The sequence below is a fragment of the Triturus cristatus genome, chromosome 9, assembly GCF_964204655.1.
Source record: "Triturus cristatus chromosome 9, aTriCri1.1, whole genome shotgun sequence".
Classification (NCBI taxonomy): domain Eukaryota; kingdom Metazoa; phylum Chordata; class Amphibia; order Caudata; family Salamandridae; genus Triturus; species Triturus cristatus.
This window is the reverse complement of record NC_140592.1, coordinates 212521461-212541527: the sequence shown is the minus strand read 5'-3', so window position 1 is coordinate 212541527 and position 20067 is coordinate 212521461. Positions and strand designations below refer to the sequence as shown.

Genomic DNA, 20067 nt, shown 5'->3' with positions numbered 1-20067 from the left:
TCTCCGGTTCCCTACATTGGATTTTTTTTCATTTTGGCTATTGCTCTTCGATGTCTGCTGAGTTATCGCTGATAATACTGTCCAACATATTATGCAAAGGCTATATACTTGAGCATTGATTCTCTCATCAGAACTCTTTATTAAGTGTCTGAACTGACACTTTATTTGACTTTATTCCAACATATTTAAATTAAGGAACTTCCTTTATTGAACATGCTTGCTACATTATTACGATATTTATTGTTATTTTGACTAATATTCTATCTTACTTTATATTGAAATATCAATTATCAAATTATGTTCCCTTCTAATGCTGATAGTTAAGAGACTAATTCTTTTTTAATTAATTATGAAATATTCGTAGAACTGAGAATAAAACCCTTCAACTCAAACAAAATTGTCTTTATTGACTTACTAAAAGCCATAATGATTTAACATGCTCTTCGATTGATGTAGTTGGTTGCTCCGTCTTATTTCTCCTTGCCGACAAACAATGGCCCTTATGCCCAGGGACAGGGGTTAATTAACAATTACATCGAAAAATAGAGGTATAGAAAACCCCGTTCCTTCATCTGCCTGGTACACTTTCCTTGCAGCGGGCATATTAACCTTCTGTGCTACTTTATAATGAGTCAAATTGCCACTAAACAAAACTCTGATTTCTCTCCAGCAGGAATAATAATTACTGGAGTTATCTTGACATTTTGATTGCAGCATATATCTACAGGATGCACAATGAACTCTTTAGCAGGTGCTTATAAAACCTTGTTATTTCTAAACATGGCATCCTCCCCAAGGTCAGTGCCTGGTGCAGCTGCACCGGTTACACTTCCCTAAAGCCAGGCCCGGTTCTGCTTGCATGTACTGAGGTATATTCAAGAGGTAAGAACAGATAGATTATTATTAATTAGTGACAAGTTTTGAGAAGATGAAAATATACTGCAGACTTCCTGCTCGCTCTCCTTCTCTCATTCTCTCAACTGACTCTCAGCAATAAACTCCAGCAGCATGCTGTGTGAAATCATATATTCTAGACTGAACAAGGTAAACAGTGAAGCATACAGCAGAGGAAGAGATAATACTAACCCTAATGACATGTAAAGTGCTTAACTGTCTATTGTAGGTAGATTCTTGCTATGTACTATGAATATGCTTAATAAGATAAACATGCAAATATAAAAGTGTATAATTCTAAGCAAATATTAATGAGCAAACTGTGGCCATAAACAATTACCATATATATATATATATATATATATTATAAAAAGTATTCCTTACACGTCCTTGCCCAGATATATACCAAGTATAATGTGATATGTACCTATATGATAAGAGAAACATCTCAAGTTTGTGTAGGACGTGCTAACTCTGGGGGAAGTAGACTTCCCTCCGCCATGCAATAACTAGGCTTGGGCAGAGTTTTACTCTGTGGAACTCCGCGAAATGCCAGGAAATCTCTACCGCACTCCGTGGAGTTCTGCCAGAGGCAGGTTCTGCTAATTTGCACTGCTCATGCTGATTTTTAGTGGGGGGAGTTTGTCCCATGCTGGAAAATCAGCGCAAAGGGTACCACGTGTCGTACCAGAGGGCGTTGCTGCTTTCTGCTGCCTGAGTAGGCATTTTACCCGAGCAACAGCTTCCTCAACCCAAAAACTCGATGTCAATATGAATAACAATACACTCACGTATAAAAATGAAATTGCATCGTTATTGACAAATTCACCCGTTGTGAACTTCACGTCAACCCCCACTCAGAAATACGTAGTGAGGCAGGCCCTGAGACCCAGGCCTGAGGTCACTGATTGACAGATTACAGGTGGGGTGGCATGTAGGCAGCAAACAAACATGGAAATCCCTGATTGATCCCCCAGATAGGCGCAAAGTTAGATAAAGTTACCTCCATTGCTGGATGGATCAGGAAAATGGATCTCATGCTTTGGGAAGAACACCAAGGGAATAAACCTAGCCAAAGGGCGATATCAAAAGTCTGCTAAGTAGTCTCATTTTAGGCAGACCAACATGCTGTTCACCCAAGCTCACATCCCAGCAATTATGCTGAAAAACACTAAGCATAATAGGACGCATTCAATTCATAGAGGCACCGAATATGAACATCCCTGAGGGAGATGTTCCCTGACCGCCCTGACGTAGGAGGGCCAATGGCAGAGACAGTAACTGATTTTCTGCATAGGATAAGGTAATGATGGGGACAGGAGACAGGAGAGCCGTGGACTGACACAGGCCCACAAGTTGCATTTTTTTACAATATTCTCAAAAACGGGCTTCCCATCAAGATAGAAAGCATATTGGACAGAGTGGTTAGATTAGACACGAAGCCTTGGTGGGAGATACAAATCCATATATTTCATTACCACAAAAAAAAGGGAAGGATAGAGAAAAACAGGAGCAAGCCCAGTGAGACACCGCTAAATTGGCCCAACACAAATTAAAAAAGACCACCCTTGAGGGGTGGTGTTGGCTGCTAACGTGCAAATGGCACCAGTTTTAAAGAGGGCTCCACCGTAAAACCCCAAAGGGTTTCAACCTAGCTATAGAAGCAGAGGCCAAGGAGTTCGGCAGCAACCAGACCTTGGGGAATTTTACTATTGCCACAGGATGAGCCACCTGGCAGATCGATGCTGGTAAAACGCATACCATGAACAGAAATCGATGGCCAGGGTCAGCCACTACAAAAGAAAGCCCAGGAAATCCAAAAACACCTTACAATCAGCCACAGGGAGGCCAGTCAGCTGCCGCATCCCATACAAGGGATCAGTTAGTTGGACAAACACGTGGCAACAGAAACCACAGACAGTGAACTCAGCCCAACAGGGACCAGGGCCACAGCCTCAGCAGGGATGGATAACTGTCTGTGGAGGTAATGCCTTCAAGCAAACACAGAGTCCAAATGCACAGTAAGATAAAACCCCAGAGTAAAATGCTACCCATTCACCGACATCCCAATAATTAACTGTACCAAAGCTAAAAGAAGGAGATGATGATGAAATTACAAACTTTTACTTGCATCTGGGGATTCAGGGCTCCTATCTGTGTTCTGTCAATCAGGTAACCTCACTAAAGTCCGCCTGTTAGAACTGGGGGTCTCTAGTTGGCAGAGGTAGGTACCTTTGACCAAATAGGGACCCTTGCTTCTAAGTCAGGGAAAGGGGATTACACTACTGGATAACCCCTGCTCACCCCCTTGGTAGCTTGGCATGAGCAGACAGGCTTATCTCAGAGGCAGTGTGTTAAGCATTTGTGAACACATACAGTAATACAGTGAAAACACTACAGATGGACACCACACAGGTTTTATAAAAATAAGTATTCTTTATATAGACTTAACACAAGACCTCAAATGACAAAAATCCACAATACTGTACTCAAAATTGACTCAAAGATGGTAGAATTAACTTAGTTCAAGTTGCTGGTAAATGCGACACAGTTCTCACAAAAGTACCTGGATGCGTAACGCAAAATAAACAAAAGGCTTGCAGCATTGGAGATGCGTCAGTTCCTTGCTTTGGGGGAGACGATGCATCACGTCTCAATGCTTGCGCAGAGTAGGGGATAAGTCTTGATCCTTACCGGAGAGGAGGTGATGCGTAGATTCTTGTGCTGCAACCCGGTTGCAATGCGGCAAGACGGCACCTCGATGCGATGCGACAATCTGGTGCGATGCGATAAGATGGCACCCTTGATCCGACGATGTGAAGTCGTTGCGTGCATGCCCTGGCAGCCTTGCGGCTACTCTGTACTTTGGAGCTGCGACAGGCCCTGTGACACGCTTCTCCGGTGATGTGACGGTGTCCCTCACGGTGGCGACATGCTTCTCTGGTGATGCGACGGCAGACAGTTGCGACAAAGACATGCTTCTCGGGAGATGCGGAGGCGGCATGCTTCTCAGGTGATGCGACGACAACAGCTGCGGCGGCGACATGCTTCTTCTTGTTGCGTTGCACTTCCAGCTCCCAGCGACTTGCAGGCTTCTGCAGATAGAATTTCCAGCAAGGAAATTCAGAGCGGAGCTAGTGGTGAAGTCTTTTGTCCCTAAGACTTCAGCAGGAGGCAAGCACAAGTTCAAGCCCTTGGAGTAATATTCTGTAAGATGAGGAAAGTTCTGTAAAAGTTCCTTCTCCTTTCCTTGGCAATGAAGACACCACTGCAGGCCAACCCAGCAAACAGCACACTGGCAGAGGGGCAGTCTAAACTCCTGCAGCTTCCTTGGTTCTTCTCCTTGGCAAAAGGTTCGTCTTGTTCCCAGAAGTGATCTAAAGTCTTGGGGTCTGGGTCCCCATATTTCTGGTTCTGGTCACTCCTGGAGCACTTTGTTGACAAGACTCCCTCTTTCCTTTCACAGTGCAGGGCAGAGACATCAGACGAACCACAGGAGGTGGAGCCAGCATTGTGGAGGGAAGGCACAGCCCTATTTAGGTCCCAGGTGCAACTCCTCCCACCCATCTTCATGCAGATCTTTCTATTCAGCCCTGTGCTAACTCACCCTCTCTCCTGGAATCCCCCAGCCCCTGTCACTCACAGAACCAGACACACAATACACAACCTAGCAGAGACAGTTAAGCAAGAAAAAAACTACTTTCTAAAAGTGATATTTTCAAACACAGAATGTTAAGACAAACTTTACTAAAAGATGTATTTCATCATTCTGAGTTCAGGCATACTAAACTCGAATTTCTACCATGTTCCCTGAGTCAGTTCGGATTATAAAATGAAATAATCCAACTGCCCATTCTGGCCTATGGGGAACAGATAGCCTTGCAATTGTGAAAAACTAAAATGGCTATAATTCACTATTAGGACATGCCACACACACCAGGGCATGTCCTACCTTAAACTTACAATGCACCCTGCCCTTGGGCCTACCATAGGGGTGTCTGATATGAAGATAAGGGAAAGTGTAGGGACTGGCAAGTGGGTGCACTTTGCCAGTCAGCATGGCAGTACCAGACTGCACATAGGCTCTGCAATGGCAGACCGGAGACACACTTTACAAGCTGCTTCTGTGGGTAGCACAACCAGTGCTGCAAGCCCACCAGCAGCATTTGATTTACAAACCCTGGGCACACATGGTGCACTGTACTAGGGTCTGACAAGTAAATCAAATAACCCAATCATGGAGTCACTAATCAATACATCAATTTACAATAGGGAGCACTTGCACTGTGGCACTGAATAGCGCTGGCACAGTGCCCAAAGCATCTAAACCAGCAAAACATATCAAAAACAGAGGAGGCAATCAGAAAAAATGGAAGGGAGACTCACGCAATGGTACCAGGTCTAACACCGCCATTAAGGGTGCCTGCGTGAGCCAAGGCCCCACTCTGCTGCTGATCACGCATGGCGGGGTTGGCTGACCACGCTCCAGGGGAAGGGAAATCTGATGTGAGGTGGTACGGCTCCCATACCAAGTACTGAAAAATCAGGCACCAAGGTCCCCGCATCTAAAGTTAATGGTACGGGTTCCAATGACCAAGTCAAAAGCTCCCCATTCTCGGGCATATGGCCCGGGACCCATATTTTCTGTATGGAGATTAGTTCCAATAGTGCCCCAAAAACTAGAAGTCTTTGGCCAGATGGAGGCCCCCTTTCAGTTTAAAACAAAGCTGTCCTCAAGTGGTGGGATCCAGGATTCCAGCACGCTTGGGATAGTGAAGATCCCAAAACCTCCAATGCACACGCACAAAAGTCAATAAGTTACGAGGTGCCCGCATAGCGCTGAGTCGCTTGAGAGGTTTGTCAGGTTAGCCAGATGTCACGGAGCTGCTTGGCAGTCCTGGTCCATTTATCACCCCTAGGCAAAGTTCGGCGAGGGTTCCTGGCCTCGGCCCTGGATTCCCCAAGCTCTTCTGATCTCGGCAATGTTTTCTGCTCTTTCCTTTGGGTTTTGTTTAAATATCCAAAGTCTGGTCACTGCGCCATAGCCCTCCAAAATAAGCAAGAGGAGGATGCCCGCTAGCTGAAAGTCCCTAGCCACAAGCCAGGAATCGTAGATCCAAACCTGACTGAGAAGAAGTGGTCTGAGGGAGAGAGGGGTGCCTGGGAGAGGGGAGGCCGTAAAGTCCATCACAGCTCCAGATGAGAGTGGAACACAGAATGTGCTCACCCCCGTATCAGGCCTAGCATTTGACCAAGACACCAGGTCTCACATACACCATTTGGAGAAAGCAGTAATCCCGGCCTCGGACACCAAAAGACAGTGATCAAGGGTACATGGGAGCCACAAAACGACTTTCTGACCCCTCGCCTCATGATAAGTGAAATAGAAGATCAAGCAAGATCTAGAAAAATGTCCAAAACCCCAAAAAAGGGCCCAAAAGTTAGCCCAAAAAGAGAAGCCTCTAGAGAAAGGGTGGATCTGAGATATCTCGCTTCACAATGGAGGGGCACGTTGCATGCCATATGTTGAGACACACTTGATCTTGGGGCACGTTAAAACCACCAACAACACTCAACAGTGACAACCCCCCTCCACATACAGTTCCTCGCATGTGTAGGCTGAAATGTACCTGCCCCAGTGGCGCTCTCAGGCACACATCAGGAGAGACAGGGTCTCGGGAAACTGGCGACACGCATAAAACCCTAGATAAAAACTGTTAGATACATACCTATAATCACAAGAACACTCCATCAAAACCTAATCCAAGCAACCACTTAAGTACAAGGACTCATTAAATAGATTATTTCGCCTGATTACCCATAAGCCACCTTTAAGATTTTAACCATCAAAAATATACTGCCACGACCAGGGCCACCATCGGGTGCCCCACAACAAAATAGAAATTGAGTAAATGGAGTGTGGAGAACACACCCCTGAGGTAAATACAGGATTCCCGAAGAAACGATCATTAACAATGATGCACATGCAATGTTTTTCTGAAATAACAAATGAACCAAGGTCTTAACCAACAGGTCTGCTGTTGAACAACCATTATGCCGCTCATGGCGGGCCCTGCGGCAGACGCCCTGTGGTGGCTGTGTATAAGAGCAGGGGGCTGCTGGCTATTCGTGTGGCAGCCACCCCGTGACATCCGCAGGTAAGATCTGGGGAAAGCCACTGCCCCAAAAACTTGTGCCGCACAGGCAGACCCCGACCACCCCAACCCCCTTTGCTACGCCACTGGAAAACACCCAATAACTAGAGTACCACAGACATCTCCCCTGGATCCATATCAGAGACCTACAATGTTCAATCACAAGGTATGTATTTTTGCACTTCTTGGTACCCTCTGTCTAGTTTAGGTTCTACTGCACCTATTTGCTGCCAAAGAGCCACCTGGCCAAATGGATTCTGTTCAGAATCCATCACAGGGCTTGTGTATCGATTTCTCCCATGTCACTTATAATTACTCCAACTCAAACACTAGCATCCCACATGCACTACAAAGTGCAATTTTACACAAAACGTATCAGCTCATGACTGCTGTGGGCTCTAAGACATCATCCAGGTGGTGTTACGTCTGTTTGCTGATCCCATATGCAGTAGGTGCAGAAAGACTTTACTTATCTCAAGAGGTAGCCCCGGAAAAATTAAAATGCATTCTCCACTTAAACCTATGCCAAATCTGGGCCAAAATCCAGCCTAACAAGGTAGACCACCACAGAGTAGTAGTGAATCTGACCCGATGCAAGACCAGCCCACGGCTTTATAACTTTTCATAGAGTTTAGCGATATTCAAACTGAGCTAGACAGGATGCGCAGGAAGGGAACCATAGAGGAGGATACTGTTTGGCCCTGAGACTTCACAAAAGAAGAGATTCTTAGAGGAAGCAAAACGCCAAACTCAATGCACAAACACATCCAGTCTTGCCTCTATTTGTGGTCCAAGGGTGGCCCTTAGCATATCCGTGCCATTCTTCTTTAACAACAAGTGGACCCCCAACATCAAGTTACTGTGTAGGGCCATCCAGCTCGATGATACAAAGGGAAATTAGTCTCATAGGGAAGGGTTGAACAAAAGCATAGACACCCAATGTCAGGAAATCTAGGACACCAAGGTGAGCAGATACACTTGGCTTGAAGGGATGGGGCCACCCCTAATTGTATTGAAACGTACACTCTATTTCTTATGTTTCAGAGGCAAAGGAACGCTTCCACTGGGCATGAATGAAAACTGTGGCACAGCCCTGCACATGCTGGATATGTAATTGGGACAGCAGTGGCCCGTGCAGGTAAGAGCGGTGGGGCGGTGGAGCCAGGTTGCGGGTGGGTATTGGACAGACAACCACAAGGGAAAATTAAATAAATAATTAATTTTCCCTTGTCGTCGTCTGTCAAAATCCCTCCCACCCGGCCCCACCACCCCACTACTCTTACCTGCATTAGCCACTTTTGAATGGGGCATCTCCAGGCTGATGGATATGTACTGACCATGTGGCGCATTTGCAGACACTCAGCTCGTCCCCAGATGGTGCAGACTTTGCTCTCTCGTCACCATACACACCCCTACCCTGGTCATTCCCGGAGAAGAACTCTCAGACTTGTATCATTACCCGCTAAAGAAGAAGACAACATGACATTGCACAAGAATTTAGACTGTTCCCGACGTCACAAGTATCAGCAGAAGGGTCCATGCCCTTCTTCACCACGCAGAGGAAAGCTAATGGCCGCTGGCTTCAAATCACTAGATGGAATGCTTAAAATAATGAACAGCACTGAGTTTGGCCTTAATTCAATCAATGAGGAACTGAGAGCAATCTGCCTCATACTGATGCAGCATCAGTATGTGTTAGAGTTAACGACCGCGACGGAGGGATTGGTGTGTGCCAAGATTGGTGTGTCCTGCTGCACATTTATCCCAGGGAATCACCTGGATAATGGGAGATTGACTCTTGCCAATCACGCACTGCACCATTTTCAAAGAGACATGCCATGAGTGCCCCTGAGCCGGACATGTTGCCCACTGGCAGCATTGTGTCCACACAAGGTCGAGTCACACCTGTATTCCTCATCCAATACCTTCAGTTATGGCTTCTAAAACAGAGGTACACATTCTCTACCAAAAATGGATAGCTAGAAACAATCTATTGCATTCAATGAACTGTATTAAAGTCTATGTTAGATGGATTATAAATTGAGATAGTCCTCAGACCCTATGCTTGTGACTGTGCTCCCGGCCGCATTGCTCAATTAAAGGAACTGTTCCCGTTTTGCCAAATGCCTCTTGTCGCATATTTTTTCGAGGTATTTCATGCTAAAGCAACAGCATATTCTGAATAGGTGCACAGCATATTCTGAATAGGTGCACAGAGAGTATTTTAAAAACTAATAAGGTATAACTTCTGCTTTTACTAGTCAAAAATATATCCTAGGCATAATCTTACAATGTACTTTTTGTTTTTCCTTTTGTTGGAATTGGTTTCATACACAATTCAGAATATTTTATGCCCTTCATGGCTTCTGGCATTGCCATTAATCTAAGTAGAGTTGAAGATGTAAATGAGTATATATTTCTTTACTTCAGAATTCAAAACGGATTAACTCTTTTGCAAAGTAAATTGTATTAAAACTCACAAAGATATCTGAGCAAACAACGAGAATAATTTCTGCAGAATTTTAATGCCTAGTAAAATATTAGAAATGTAGTCATATTTCTATGCGGCTTTAGATTTACTCTGTTCAAAGGCATTTTGTACAGTTACATATTTTACTCAGGGAGGTAAATCTACCTATGACACCGGAAAAAAAACGATGGACTCTCGGGGCATCATTTATTAGTTGTTCAGTAATCTGCTTGCAATATATTTCAGGAAATCAGAACAATAAATAGGAAGGGGCGAAAACATTTCTCTACTTTAATGAAGCAATTTGTATGTTTTCCCTTAAAAGGTATTAGAGTGTAGTAAAAAACAAACTGGTGAATCAAATATTATTTCAAAACAAAGGAAGTGAGCATTCTGTATATATATAAATATTTCGGGCAAGAATGGCCGTGTAACTCTCAAAGGAACCGGTATCCACAGTGAGTGAAGCCCCGGCTTTGCACCATTGAACGCAAAAGACACACAATTGATGGACGGAATGCAGAACAAAGCAAAACATTCACCCCAGTCAAGAGATCTGGGTTAAATCCATAATTCTTTTGCTCACCATGCCACCCCAGTTTAGACCTGGCCATATGCAAATCAGTCTTGACCCTGTGTCTCATGGGAACAGTCCAGCCCGAACTGCCAAGCCACGTCCTCCCTGGACCTTAAACAAGCATCCTAGGACCGGTTTCGGGCTTTCACCCCTCTTCAGCCAGGATAGCTTGATTCCAGTGGCACAGTGAGCCCAGGACCCACGTCTGGGCATACCTGACGCACTTAGGGCGAGAAAGCAAAAAACACACAATTGATGGACGGAATGCAGAACAAATCAAAACATTCAACCCCAGTCAAGACATCTGGGTTAAATCCATAATTCTTTTGCTCACCATGACACCCCAGTTTAGACCCGGCCATATGCAAATCAGTCTTGATCCTGTGCCTCTGTACTGGAGTGATTTGCATATGGCTGGGTTCAAACTGGAACGGCATGGTGAGCAAAAAAACGATGGATTTAGGCCCAGATCTCTGTACTGGGGTGAATGTATGACATTGTTCTGCATTCTGTCCATCAACTGTTGTTTTTTCATTTGTCACCCCGAGTGGGAAGGGTATGCCCAAACGTGGGTCCTGTGCTCTCCATGCCACTGGAATCAAGCTATCCTGGCTGAAGAGGGGTGAAACCCCAAAACCGGTCCTAGGATGCTTGTTTCTAGTCCAGGGAGGACCTGGCTTGGCAGTTCGGGCTGGACTGTTCCCATGAGGCACAGGGTCAAGACTGATTTGCATATGGCTTGGTTCAAACTGGAACAGCATGGTGAGCAAAACAAGATGGATTTAGGCCCAGATCTCTGTACTGGGGTGAATGTATGACATTGTTCTGCATTCTGTCCATCAACTGTTGTTTTTGCATTTGCACCATTGAACAACAAATATATATGATCAATGGAAAAACAAAATACAATTCCGAGGTTAACCCCCAGTTTTGGAAATAAATAGGTGATTCGACGTAGGCTGCGTGAAGCCCTCTTTTGCTAAACTGTGCTAATAAAGAAAGTTTGTAGCTCTACGCCTTAATGACCCCGATTTAAAGTCGGGAATGCACCTATGTTTTCAAAATTGTAACTATGTTTGAAATTAATAAGAAAAGCAGGAATATTCCTTTGAATTGCATATTTCCTAAATATGTAAACATTTAAGGACAAGGGGTGCACGTTTTCGCCTGTTGAAATCGACCACGAACATGCATTTGCACTTTGAAACATTCATGTTTCTCTACGAGGTAAATTTTTGCTCCGTAGATAAATCCGTCGCTCACACCATTTTGGGGCGTCACCTCCACATTCCCACACGGAATGCATGCACATTTATTTGTTACCATGAAAGGAGTACGTCTATAAGCATATTCGGGGCGGGAAGTCATCAGCAAAAAACTGAATTCACCCCGGAAACTGGCAGCTGAGAGCAGATGTGTTCAAATAGAATTTAAACCATGGAGGCAAATAGCCATGTGAGCAAATCACATTTGCAAGGGCAAAATTACACTATGCATGCATCTGTGAATCCAGAATTAGATTGTGCCCCCATACAATATTTTGTTGTGTTTTACATAAGTGTGAAACTATATTTGTAAATTGCGTTTTACCCTATAGTATTTTTTTTATAACACTTTCACATTTCTTTATTCGTGTTTAGCAGGGGGAATAGAGTCATAGCAACAGGGTATACACGTCAGTATAGTGTAGTGTAGTGGAAGCCCGCAGAAACCACTAAATCCATGGGCACATATGGTACATAAGTAGGACACAGCACCACATAAACATCCGATGATAAGCAGGCAAACCCAGGACAAGAGGAGGACGGAGAGAGGGGGGGGGGGGGGGGGAATCCCGTGGTGAGGGAGGGGAGAAAAAAAAGGAAGGGGACGGAGAGCCCCCCCCCCCCCCCCAGTCAGGGGAGAGAAAAGAGCAGGGACGATAGGAGACGGCAAAGAAGAGCAAGGGAGAAAACAGAGGAGGAAGGAGCGAAGGTCGAGTGAGGGAAAGGGAAGAGAAAAGGGGGATATCAGAAGAGGGAGGGAAAGGTGGAGGAGAAGGTGAGGAGGAAGGACAAGGAGTTGGGGTCCAGAGGTAGGTCCACAATGACAGCAGCAACCCATGAAATGGCCAGTGGGGGATGACCAAAGCTTGTGGGACCACAATAAATTAGAAGACCCATCCAACGCAGAAACAGTGCGGAACGCTCAGCACCGCCTTCCTGCAGGAAGGGCGTCCAGGTTCAGAGGAAGGTCTCCGCCTTGTCTTGTGGATTTTAAATAACTCGCTCATACAAGGCCGTCTGCTACGTAACTGAGAGCCATTCTTCGTGCATTGGGGGAAAAGAGGGGGGGGGGCAATGCCGTAGAACAGAGATTTTTGCCTTTGCAAGGGAGGTGTGGAGCATTCGTGTCAGGACAAGGTTGGAGAATCCATGAAATCATGGAGCAGGATCAGGGCTTGAGCTTGCAGCATAGGAATTGGCAGAAGATATCCAAAAAGGGCCGGACAGTGGGGCAGTCACAAAGAATTTGAACCAGATTGCAGCAGCGTACATTGTTGGAGTGCCAGCAGTTGGAGTGGGGCAGCAGTCCTGCTGCCGGTGACTTTGCCAGGATCCAGTGCCAGTCAGGGAGTGATTCAAAAAGGCAAAACTGCAGCTGGGCCTCCCTGGCTCCACTGCCCAGAGCCTCCAATAGTTCCGCCAAGTCTTACAGCTCATACTCTACCTGGAGGCGAGCCTGCCACTTGCTGCGCAGACTGTCTATCAGGGGCGAGGAATTCCAATGAAGGATCAGGAGGCTGTAAAAGCTGGACATCGCCCCTAGAAGTGTTTCCAGACCTTTAAGTTGCACAACACTATGGAGGGAGGGTCCATGGCCGAGGGGCCTAGGTGGTGGGCGAGATAGTGACTCAGCTGGAGGTACCTCCAGTACTGATGGGGCGGCAGACAACTCTTTATGGAGTGCTTCAAAGGACTAGAGGGACCCTGGGCAAGCACATGATGGAGGGTAAGAATCCCTGTAGTGCACCACACACTCTAATAAAGCACCTCACCACCAATGCGAGGGCCGGCATTGCCCCACAAGGGCACCTGATCATGCAGGCAAGCGTCCACGAGAAGAGACGGTGTGACACACCCTGTATTTGGCCATAGCCTGGAGCATTGGATTCCTCAAACTGGGGTTGGAAGCATCATACCAGGAGATGGGGTACAGCCCCCGTGGGCACTCCAGGATGTTTCGTTCAATTGTGACCCATAGCGGGGGTATGGGGTCTAGGGGAGCATGCAGGCAAGTTGCACTAAGTTCAAGGCTAGGGCATAATTCTAAACTAGGGGTGGCTCAGTCCGCCACAAAAGCGGTGGGCTATGAGTCTGCTAGTGGCCAGCATGGGCGGGATTACCCCCAGAAGAAGGACCTGATGCCCTTATACAATGACCGCAGCAGTAAGAGAGACATGAGCAAGGGAAGCATGCCCAAAACGTAGGTGAATCTAAGCTGAGTCACCATGTTGACCACCTGCACCCTGTCCCACAGCGAGAGACCGAGGTGGGACCACTTATCCCAGTCCAATTTTGTGCATACCAGTAGCGGGTTGAGCTTGTCTGCCACCATGCAGTCCAGACCTTGGTTGCTGTAGATCTGCAGGTATTTGAGAAGTGAGGGCTTCCACTGAAATGGTTAGGCAGATACAGCTGCTCAGGTGGTCACCCGCAATATCAGAGATAAAGGGTCGGCGCTCCCTCAGGGATAGGAATGCCTGCCAACCGTGGTGACTGGTGGAGGGACACGACCAAGGCTCCACTGCCAGGAGGAAAAGAAGGGAGATAAGGGGTGGGGGTGGCCCTACCGGGCCCCCCTGCGACGGGGAAAGAGTCTGAGAGAAAATCCCTACAATTGACCTGAGCAGTAGGGGAGTCATAAGGTCACTGGACCTTGGCTATAAAGTCCGCTCCGAGGCCAAACTGCCGGAGTGTTGTAAAGAGGTAGCCCCACTCAATCCTGTAAGATGCTTTCTCAGTGTCCAGGGAGAAGGCCAGGGCATTCTTTAGCAGAACCTTGGTGGACCACACTGCATGGGCCAGGATACGGAGGTGGTTCTGTGATGAGAGCCAGGAAAAAAATCCACCTGGGAGTGATGGATCAGTGTCCAGATCACCACCTCTAGAAATGTGCCACCAGAACCCAGCCAAGATCTTGATATCCCTGTTTAGCAGAGAAATGGGCAAAAACAAAAGATCTCCAGAAAAGAGCACACTTGCGTTTGCCAGTTGGGCATTGTAGTGCTGGCTAACAAGTAGCATGCCCTATGATGAAGCATGACACCCTTCTGGGTTTGTGAGGTCTCTTGCTTCTGAGCAATCAGACTCCCACCTTATTGATTCCTCAGCTCACTACTGACCTGTCTCCCTTATATCTCTTTAAAGGAACTGCACACTCCTTTGTTGTGATGCTTGACTTATTGAGGAACCTGTAAGCTGGACCTCAGTCAGCAAGCTTGTTACTGAGAAGCCAGAGTTCAGAGTCCCGACCTGGGAGCAAGTTGGGCCGCTCCTCTACGGTCAACAGATGGTGCTCCACCCTTCCACCGTATCACTGAAACTGGCAATGTCAACCCATGTAAACCTTAACTCCACTGCAAGGTCGGCTATCTTGGTGCCCATGCCCTCCATGCGATGATCCACTGTGGTGATTTATTGCAGAATTCGGTCCATCGTGGGGTCTTGAGGTGGGTCAGTCGCAGGACAGAACAGCAAAACAACCTCCGTGAAGAACAGCTGGTGGGTTGATTTTCCGGAAGGCATCCTCAGCACTACCGATGCAAGGAAGGCCCACGTTCCCTCAGTGGACCCGGCGAGTATCCTACCAGCTGGCTAAGCGGTCTGCATGGAGGGAGGAGAGGCAGGTACCGGAGGTCCCGGAATGAAGGTTGGTATGGGCTTGGGAAGGTTACTGGCACACTGCCTCGTATGCAGCCTCTTATGAGGTTGGTCGCCCAGCCGGGTTGCAAAGCAGGCACCCACGTGCAACCTGAAGCCACAACTCATGAGGGGAGAGAGGACCTGAGTAGGCAAGGTGGGATGGCCTCTGCGGATCAGTCCAAGGGGCCAGGCACGCAGCTTACCAGATGCAACACCACATGGTTCTCCACCGCCCAGTTAAGGATGGGATGCAATGCAATGCCCCATGCCACATGGGTCCCAAAAGGCATGTCCAGCAAGGGTTGAGGAGATGGAACAGTGGGAAGGTGGCATGTCCCACCAGGGGGGAGTAAGCCCACGGAAGGCCAAAAGCATCCCCCAGTCCAAAACAAGCCCTAGCTGCATGTGGTGACAGGAACCGGCCGTGCTCCTACTCCAGCAGTGCGAGGGCGCCCAACTGTCCCGGGATGCCCCAGGCAAACAAACAGGGCACTAGACTCCCCAGTCCAGCCTCAGCTCTAATCCAGGTGTGGCCGATGAGGGGGAAGGGACCACCGATCCTGCACAAAGTCACTACCGGCACCAAAGGAGACAGGCAGGGAGGCGGGCCCAACGGTCTCTATAGGGGCCAGCCAGCCATGACCCATGGAAAGCTGATGAGGCTAAGAAGAGGGCAGTGGGCCCTCCAAGAGGTCGAGAGCTCACCCGGCCCTGGCAAGTCCCAAGCTAAAATGGGCTTCTACCAGAGCTGCATGCACACACCGTTCTCCACCCACAGCTGTGGGGGAGCCAGGACCTCCTCTCTGCAATTGGCACAAAAAGGCAACAGTTAGCCACCGTACAGGTGTGCAGTCCTTGCACCGCTGCACGCCAGCCACCTCGAGGGCCCCAGTGGGGCTGGCCCACGCTCCAGGCGAGGGAGGTGCCCTTTTGCAGGTTTGACTCAGCTGGTGATGCTACTGCATCCCCTGTGGTCTCCTGATTCAGCAGAGACAAACTCACAGGTGCCCATTTCCATTGTTACCATAACATAACATGTGTATTTGTAAAGCGCACACTCACCCCAACAAGGTCTCTTAGTGCTGAATTACAGATGTTTATTGTTACCCAACTCAATAGTACTCATTTAAACAACCTCAGATGGATGAAAGGCTGAGTGGATCGACCAGGATTTGAACTTCTGACCATGAGGTCAAACACAGGCCCCTGCAGTGGATGCATTTGTCCAATGAGCCACAAGACCCGACTCTGTCCACTATTGTATTTTATGGACATCAGTTCTTAAGAGGCCAAACACCTAAACACCTCAAAGATAAGCTAGTTGGAATATTATGAGGGATTATCTAGAGCTGATTCAATGCAGCGTCCTTGCATTGTATGTAGGATTATTTAAAAAAAAAATAATAATAATAGGCTTCCTTGAAGTGAGCAATATATATTTCAGCCAAGGACTCCAAATATTTCCTTTTATAACATATATCTTAGTTGACAAAAGAAAGAGGCAAAGACATAGGATCATAGCAAGAAAATGCCACAATATGAGAAAGGAGTAGGAAAGTAAAAGAAGGAGTAGGGAGTAGGAGGGAACATGGAGGCATAGAATGGGGAAACTACACAACTTGGAAGAAGTGGGATCAGGGGACACCAGTTGTGGAAAGAACAACCTATGGTTTCAAAGCATGTTGGGGATATCAGTCGATTAAACAGTAAAGATTGGTGAACTATTGCTGGGAAGTAAATATAAATGTGCATTTATTCATAATTGGTAGCACGTTGATAATGGCGAGACTGTGGAAGTCATCCAGAATGGACATTATTGGAGGCATACTTTGAATGTGGAATATTAGTAGACCTAAAGAAGAAATGAGAGAGACCCCTTTGCAACCAGGGGATTAGGGTACTACTAAAGGTAGTGAAAATGTATTAACCCTTGGTGATAATAATACGTTTAAACAATTGAGTTAAGTCCCAATCACACCCCAAATTTTGAGCCCATGTGTTAGAACGTCACAGCTTCAAAAGACCACAACAATCACTGTATTTTAAAAATATTTGTGTACAATTTATTAAAAATACATTGCGAATGCAATTAAAAATAGACATACAACTGTCTAATGTCTTAAAACAGAAAACATGTAACACAAGCTTCACATATAATTGATAGTAACTTACTCTATTGAGACACTTAGCTGTAACAAACAGATAAAAGAGAGACAACAGAAGACAATATTTTTGTCATTAATTAACACATCCGTTCTGTCAAAGATCTTTTCTTAATAGTTCATCCTAAGCTTTTTATCTAATTCTATTTTGTTAGGAGAACCTCTTCCAACAGATTATGTAGCTCTCCTATAATTGGCACTGGTTGGTTACCATTGTATCACACCCCCTGTTGGTAAATTACATCATATTAAATTCTTTACATTCATATTTGCCAACAGGGGGTGTGATACAATGGTAACCAACCAGTGCCAATTATAGGAGAGCTACATTTTTTGGTCTTGAAAAAGATGGAATATTGAATAAAGCCATCGAAATGCGTCGACGCCGAAATCAACATAATCCGTTGGAAGAGGTTCTCCTAACAAAATAGAATTAGATAAAAAGCTTAGGATGAACTATTAAGAAAAGATCTTTGACAGAACGGATGTGTTAATTAATGACAAAAATATGGTCTTCTGTTGTCTCTCTGTTATCTGTTTGTTACAGCTAAGTGTCTCAATAGAGGAGGTTACTATCAATTATATGTGAAGCTTGTGTTACATGTTTTCTGTTTTAAGACATTAGACAGTTGTATGTCTATTTTTAATTGCATTCGCAATGTGTTTTTAATAAATTTTACACAAATATTTTTAAAATACATTGATTGTTATGGTCTTTTGAAGCTGTGACGTTCTAACACATGGGCTCAAAATTTGGGGTGTGATTGGGACTTAACTCAATTGTTTAAACGTATTATTATCACCAAGGGTTAATACATTTTCACTACCTTTAGAATATTAGTAGACACCAGTCATCATTTAACATTCAATATATAACCACATCATGTGAACTGGCGGTAACAAGAGTGAACAGGTTGTTAAAAGGGTAGCACAGTAAATAATACAGCAATACAACTATAGCAGCAAACCTTTTCTTCCCCCAAGACTTACGTTTTGTCCTCGAAGCACATTGAAGGGCCAACAACATTAGCTGCTCCACTTATTATTCTAAATGCGTAGTAATTTTCAGGGCAATGTTTTTCAATTCCACATTTCGTTGCTGGTGCTTTTGTAGCTAAATGGAAAGTAAACAGAACACATTTCTTAATATTTCAGGTTTTGTTTAAAATTACGACAGTGGTGCTTTATGATTGTGTGGTAGCCAAGGTTCCCAGGATAGAGGATATACATGTCTTGTGCATCTCTTATCCCATGAGATCAAAGAATGGTGGGTAATCAATTTATTGCTATGACATGTGCTCCTGGTTGTTACAAGCCTCTACTGTAAAATGGGGATTTCAGGAGTCTGATGCGATAGTAATCTGATGGCACCCCAGCGCAAGCAACTTCATCGATCGAATGCAGTCGATACACAGAAAAAGCACGAATTAAGAGGTGTGGCTAATCAGGGAGTGAGAAAGAGTCGCCAAATGAGCGACTTTATATCAGTCCTTAGAGGCTCTGAAAATCAGCCTCTAATTAACATTGGTTCTGTATAAAAAGGTTCGGTATAAAAATGCTATCTAGTACTGCATTTAGGGCACGGCACTAGAAGGTCACCACTTTTGCCACGACTAGGACGCAGCTATCACTTGGTCCCAATAAGCAATGGCCACATTGCTGGATAATGAGGATGAAAAAATAGTGCTTAACCAGAGGCACCATAAAACCATGCATCCATCCTATCATTAATATAACATAAATACAATGGTTTGCATGTATCATAAACCCTGTACTAAATTACCACATCACTTCTTGGAGGATGGAGGGCTGCACATAGTGATTTCTTCAGACAGGGTAGTGAACTATGTCTCAACCATTATACTTCTCAAGGTAAAAGGCTGCATGGTTCACAGTAAAGAACAGGTAGGAAAGAAATACCCATGACACAGACGGTCCATTCCAATGATATAGTAACAATGACTCAATATTGTTGCCTGTACTCTTTTTATATGATAAATGCTTCTGGAATGCTTGATAGTATTGCAAAGTTCAAAAATAAGAGGAATTTCTTACAGTATGTTACTTGGATTTTTCTGAGGACCAAACATAGGGGCTTATTAGGATGATGGGCGAACTTCAGTCCGCCCGCCACCCTAGCGGTGCTGGGACCAGCTGCCAGCGGTGCGGCGGTCCCGCACCGCCAATTAGGATGTGACCGCCACCCTGGCAAGGGGCCCCCAAAGCAATTCCCGCCAGCCTTTCTGCCGCCATAGAAAGGCCTTGCCAACCGTCAACATAATATGGTTGGCGGTGCTTGGAAGGCACTGCCAGCATGTTATGCCCCAGCTACGCCCGGCCGGCATTCGTAACGATTGCCGACTGGCGGAAAAGAGGCGGACGGACTTTCTGCCCGCCGCAGTGCCCCCCGCCATGATAATATGGCAGGGTAAATCATGTTTTGATGGCGGGCGGATCTCCGCCGCCAGCCAGGCTGTGGCCATCCACCCACCATCATAATGACCCCCATGGTCTCTAAGCCCTGTTGAGGAGTTGGTTACTGTAGTCTTCTACAGTTAGTGCCCTTAACCTGGAACCAAGATCATAATCTATTACTTGTTGAGTGTTCAACATACGGGTATTATGGTGAAGGTGTGTGGGTGGTTAGTCACAATGGAGAGTCATTGCAACCTTACCCTAAACTAAGCATGTTCAAGGATGGCAGTGGTTAGGGATGGTATAGTATGTATGCTGCTTATTGATCGGTTTGTGTGTGCTTCCTTAAAATGTGTTTTTTATGTCTTGTTCCATCAGAGGTATTGTTAATGGCAGTCGGTCGTCCAGGCCATCATGAGAACTCCGAATTCACATAAATGAGTTACAGTGTACAGAAGGTAGGTCTGTGTGTGCATGTAGGCAATTGTGT

The 20067-nt window shown here is 45.9% G+C and overlaps 1 protein-coding gene across 2 annotated transcripts in view; it reads right to left on the bottom strand.

Moving 5' to 3' along the window:
* FAM3D (FAM3 metabolism regulating signaling molecule D) overlaps positions 1-20067 on the bottom strand; it is a 517653-nt gene that overhangs the window by 197912 nt on the left and 299674 nt on the right. For both annotated transcript variants that reach the window (XM_085624738.1, XM_085624737.1), the window contains one exon: positions 18153-18276. In XM_085624738.1, the coding sequence (XP_085480864.1) occupies positions 18153-18276 (124 nt within the window). The remainder of the gene's footprint in view (positions 1-18152; positions 18277-20067) is intronic.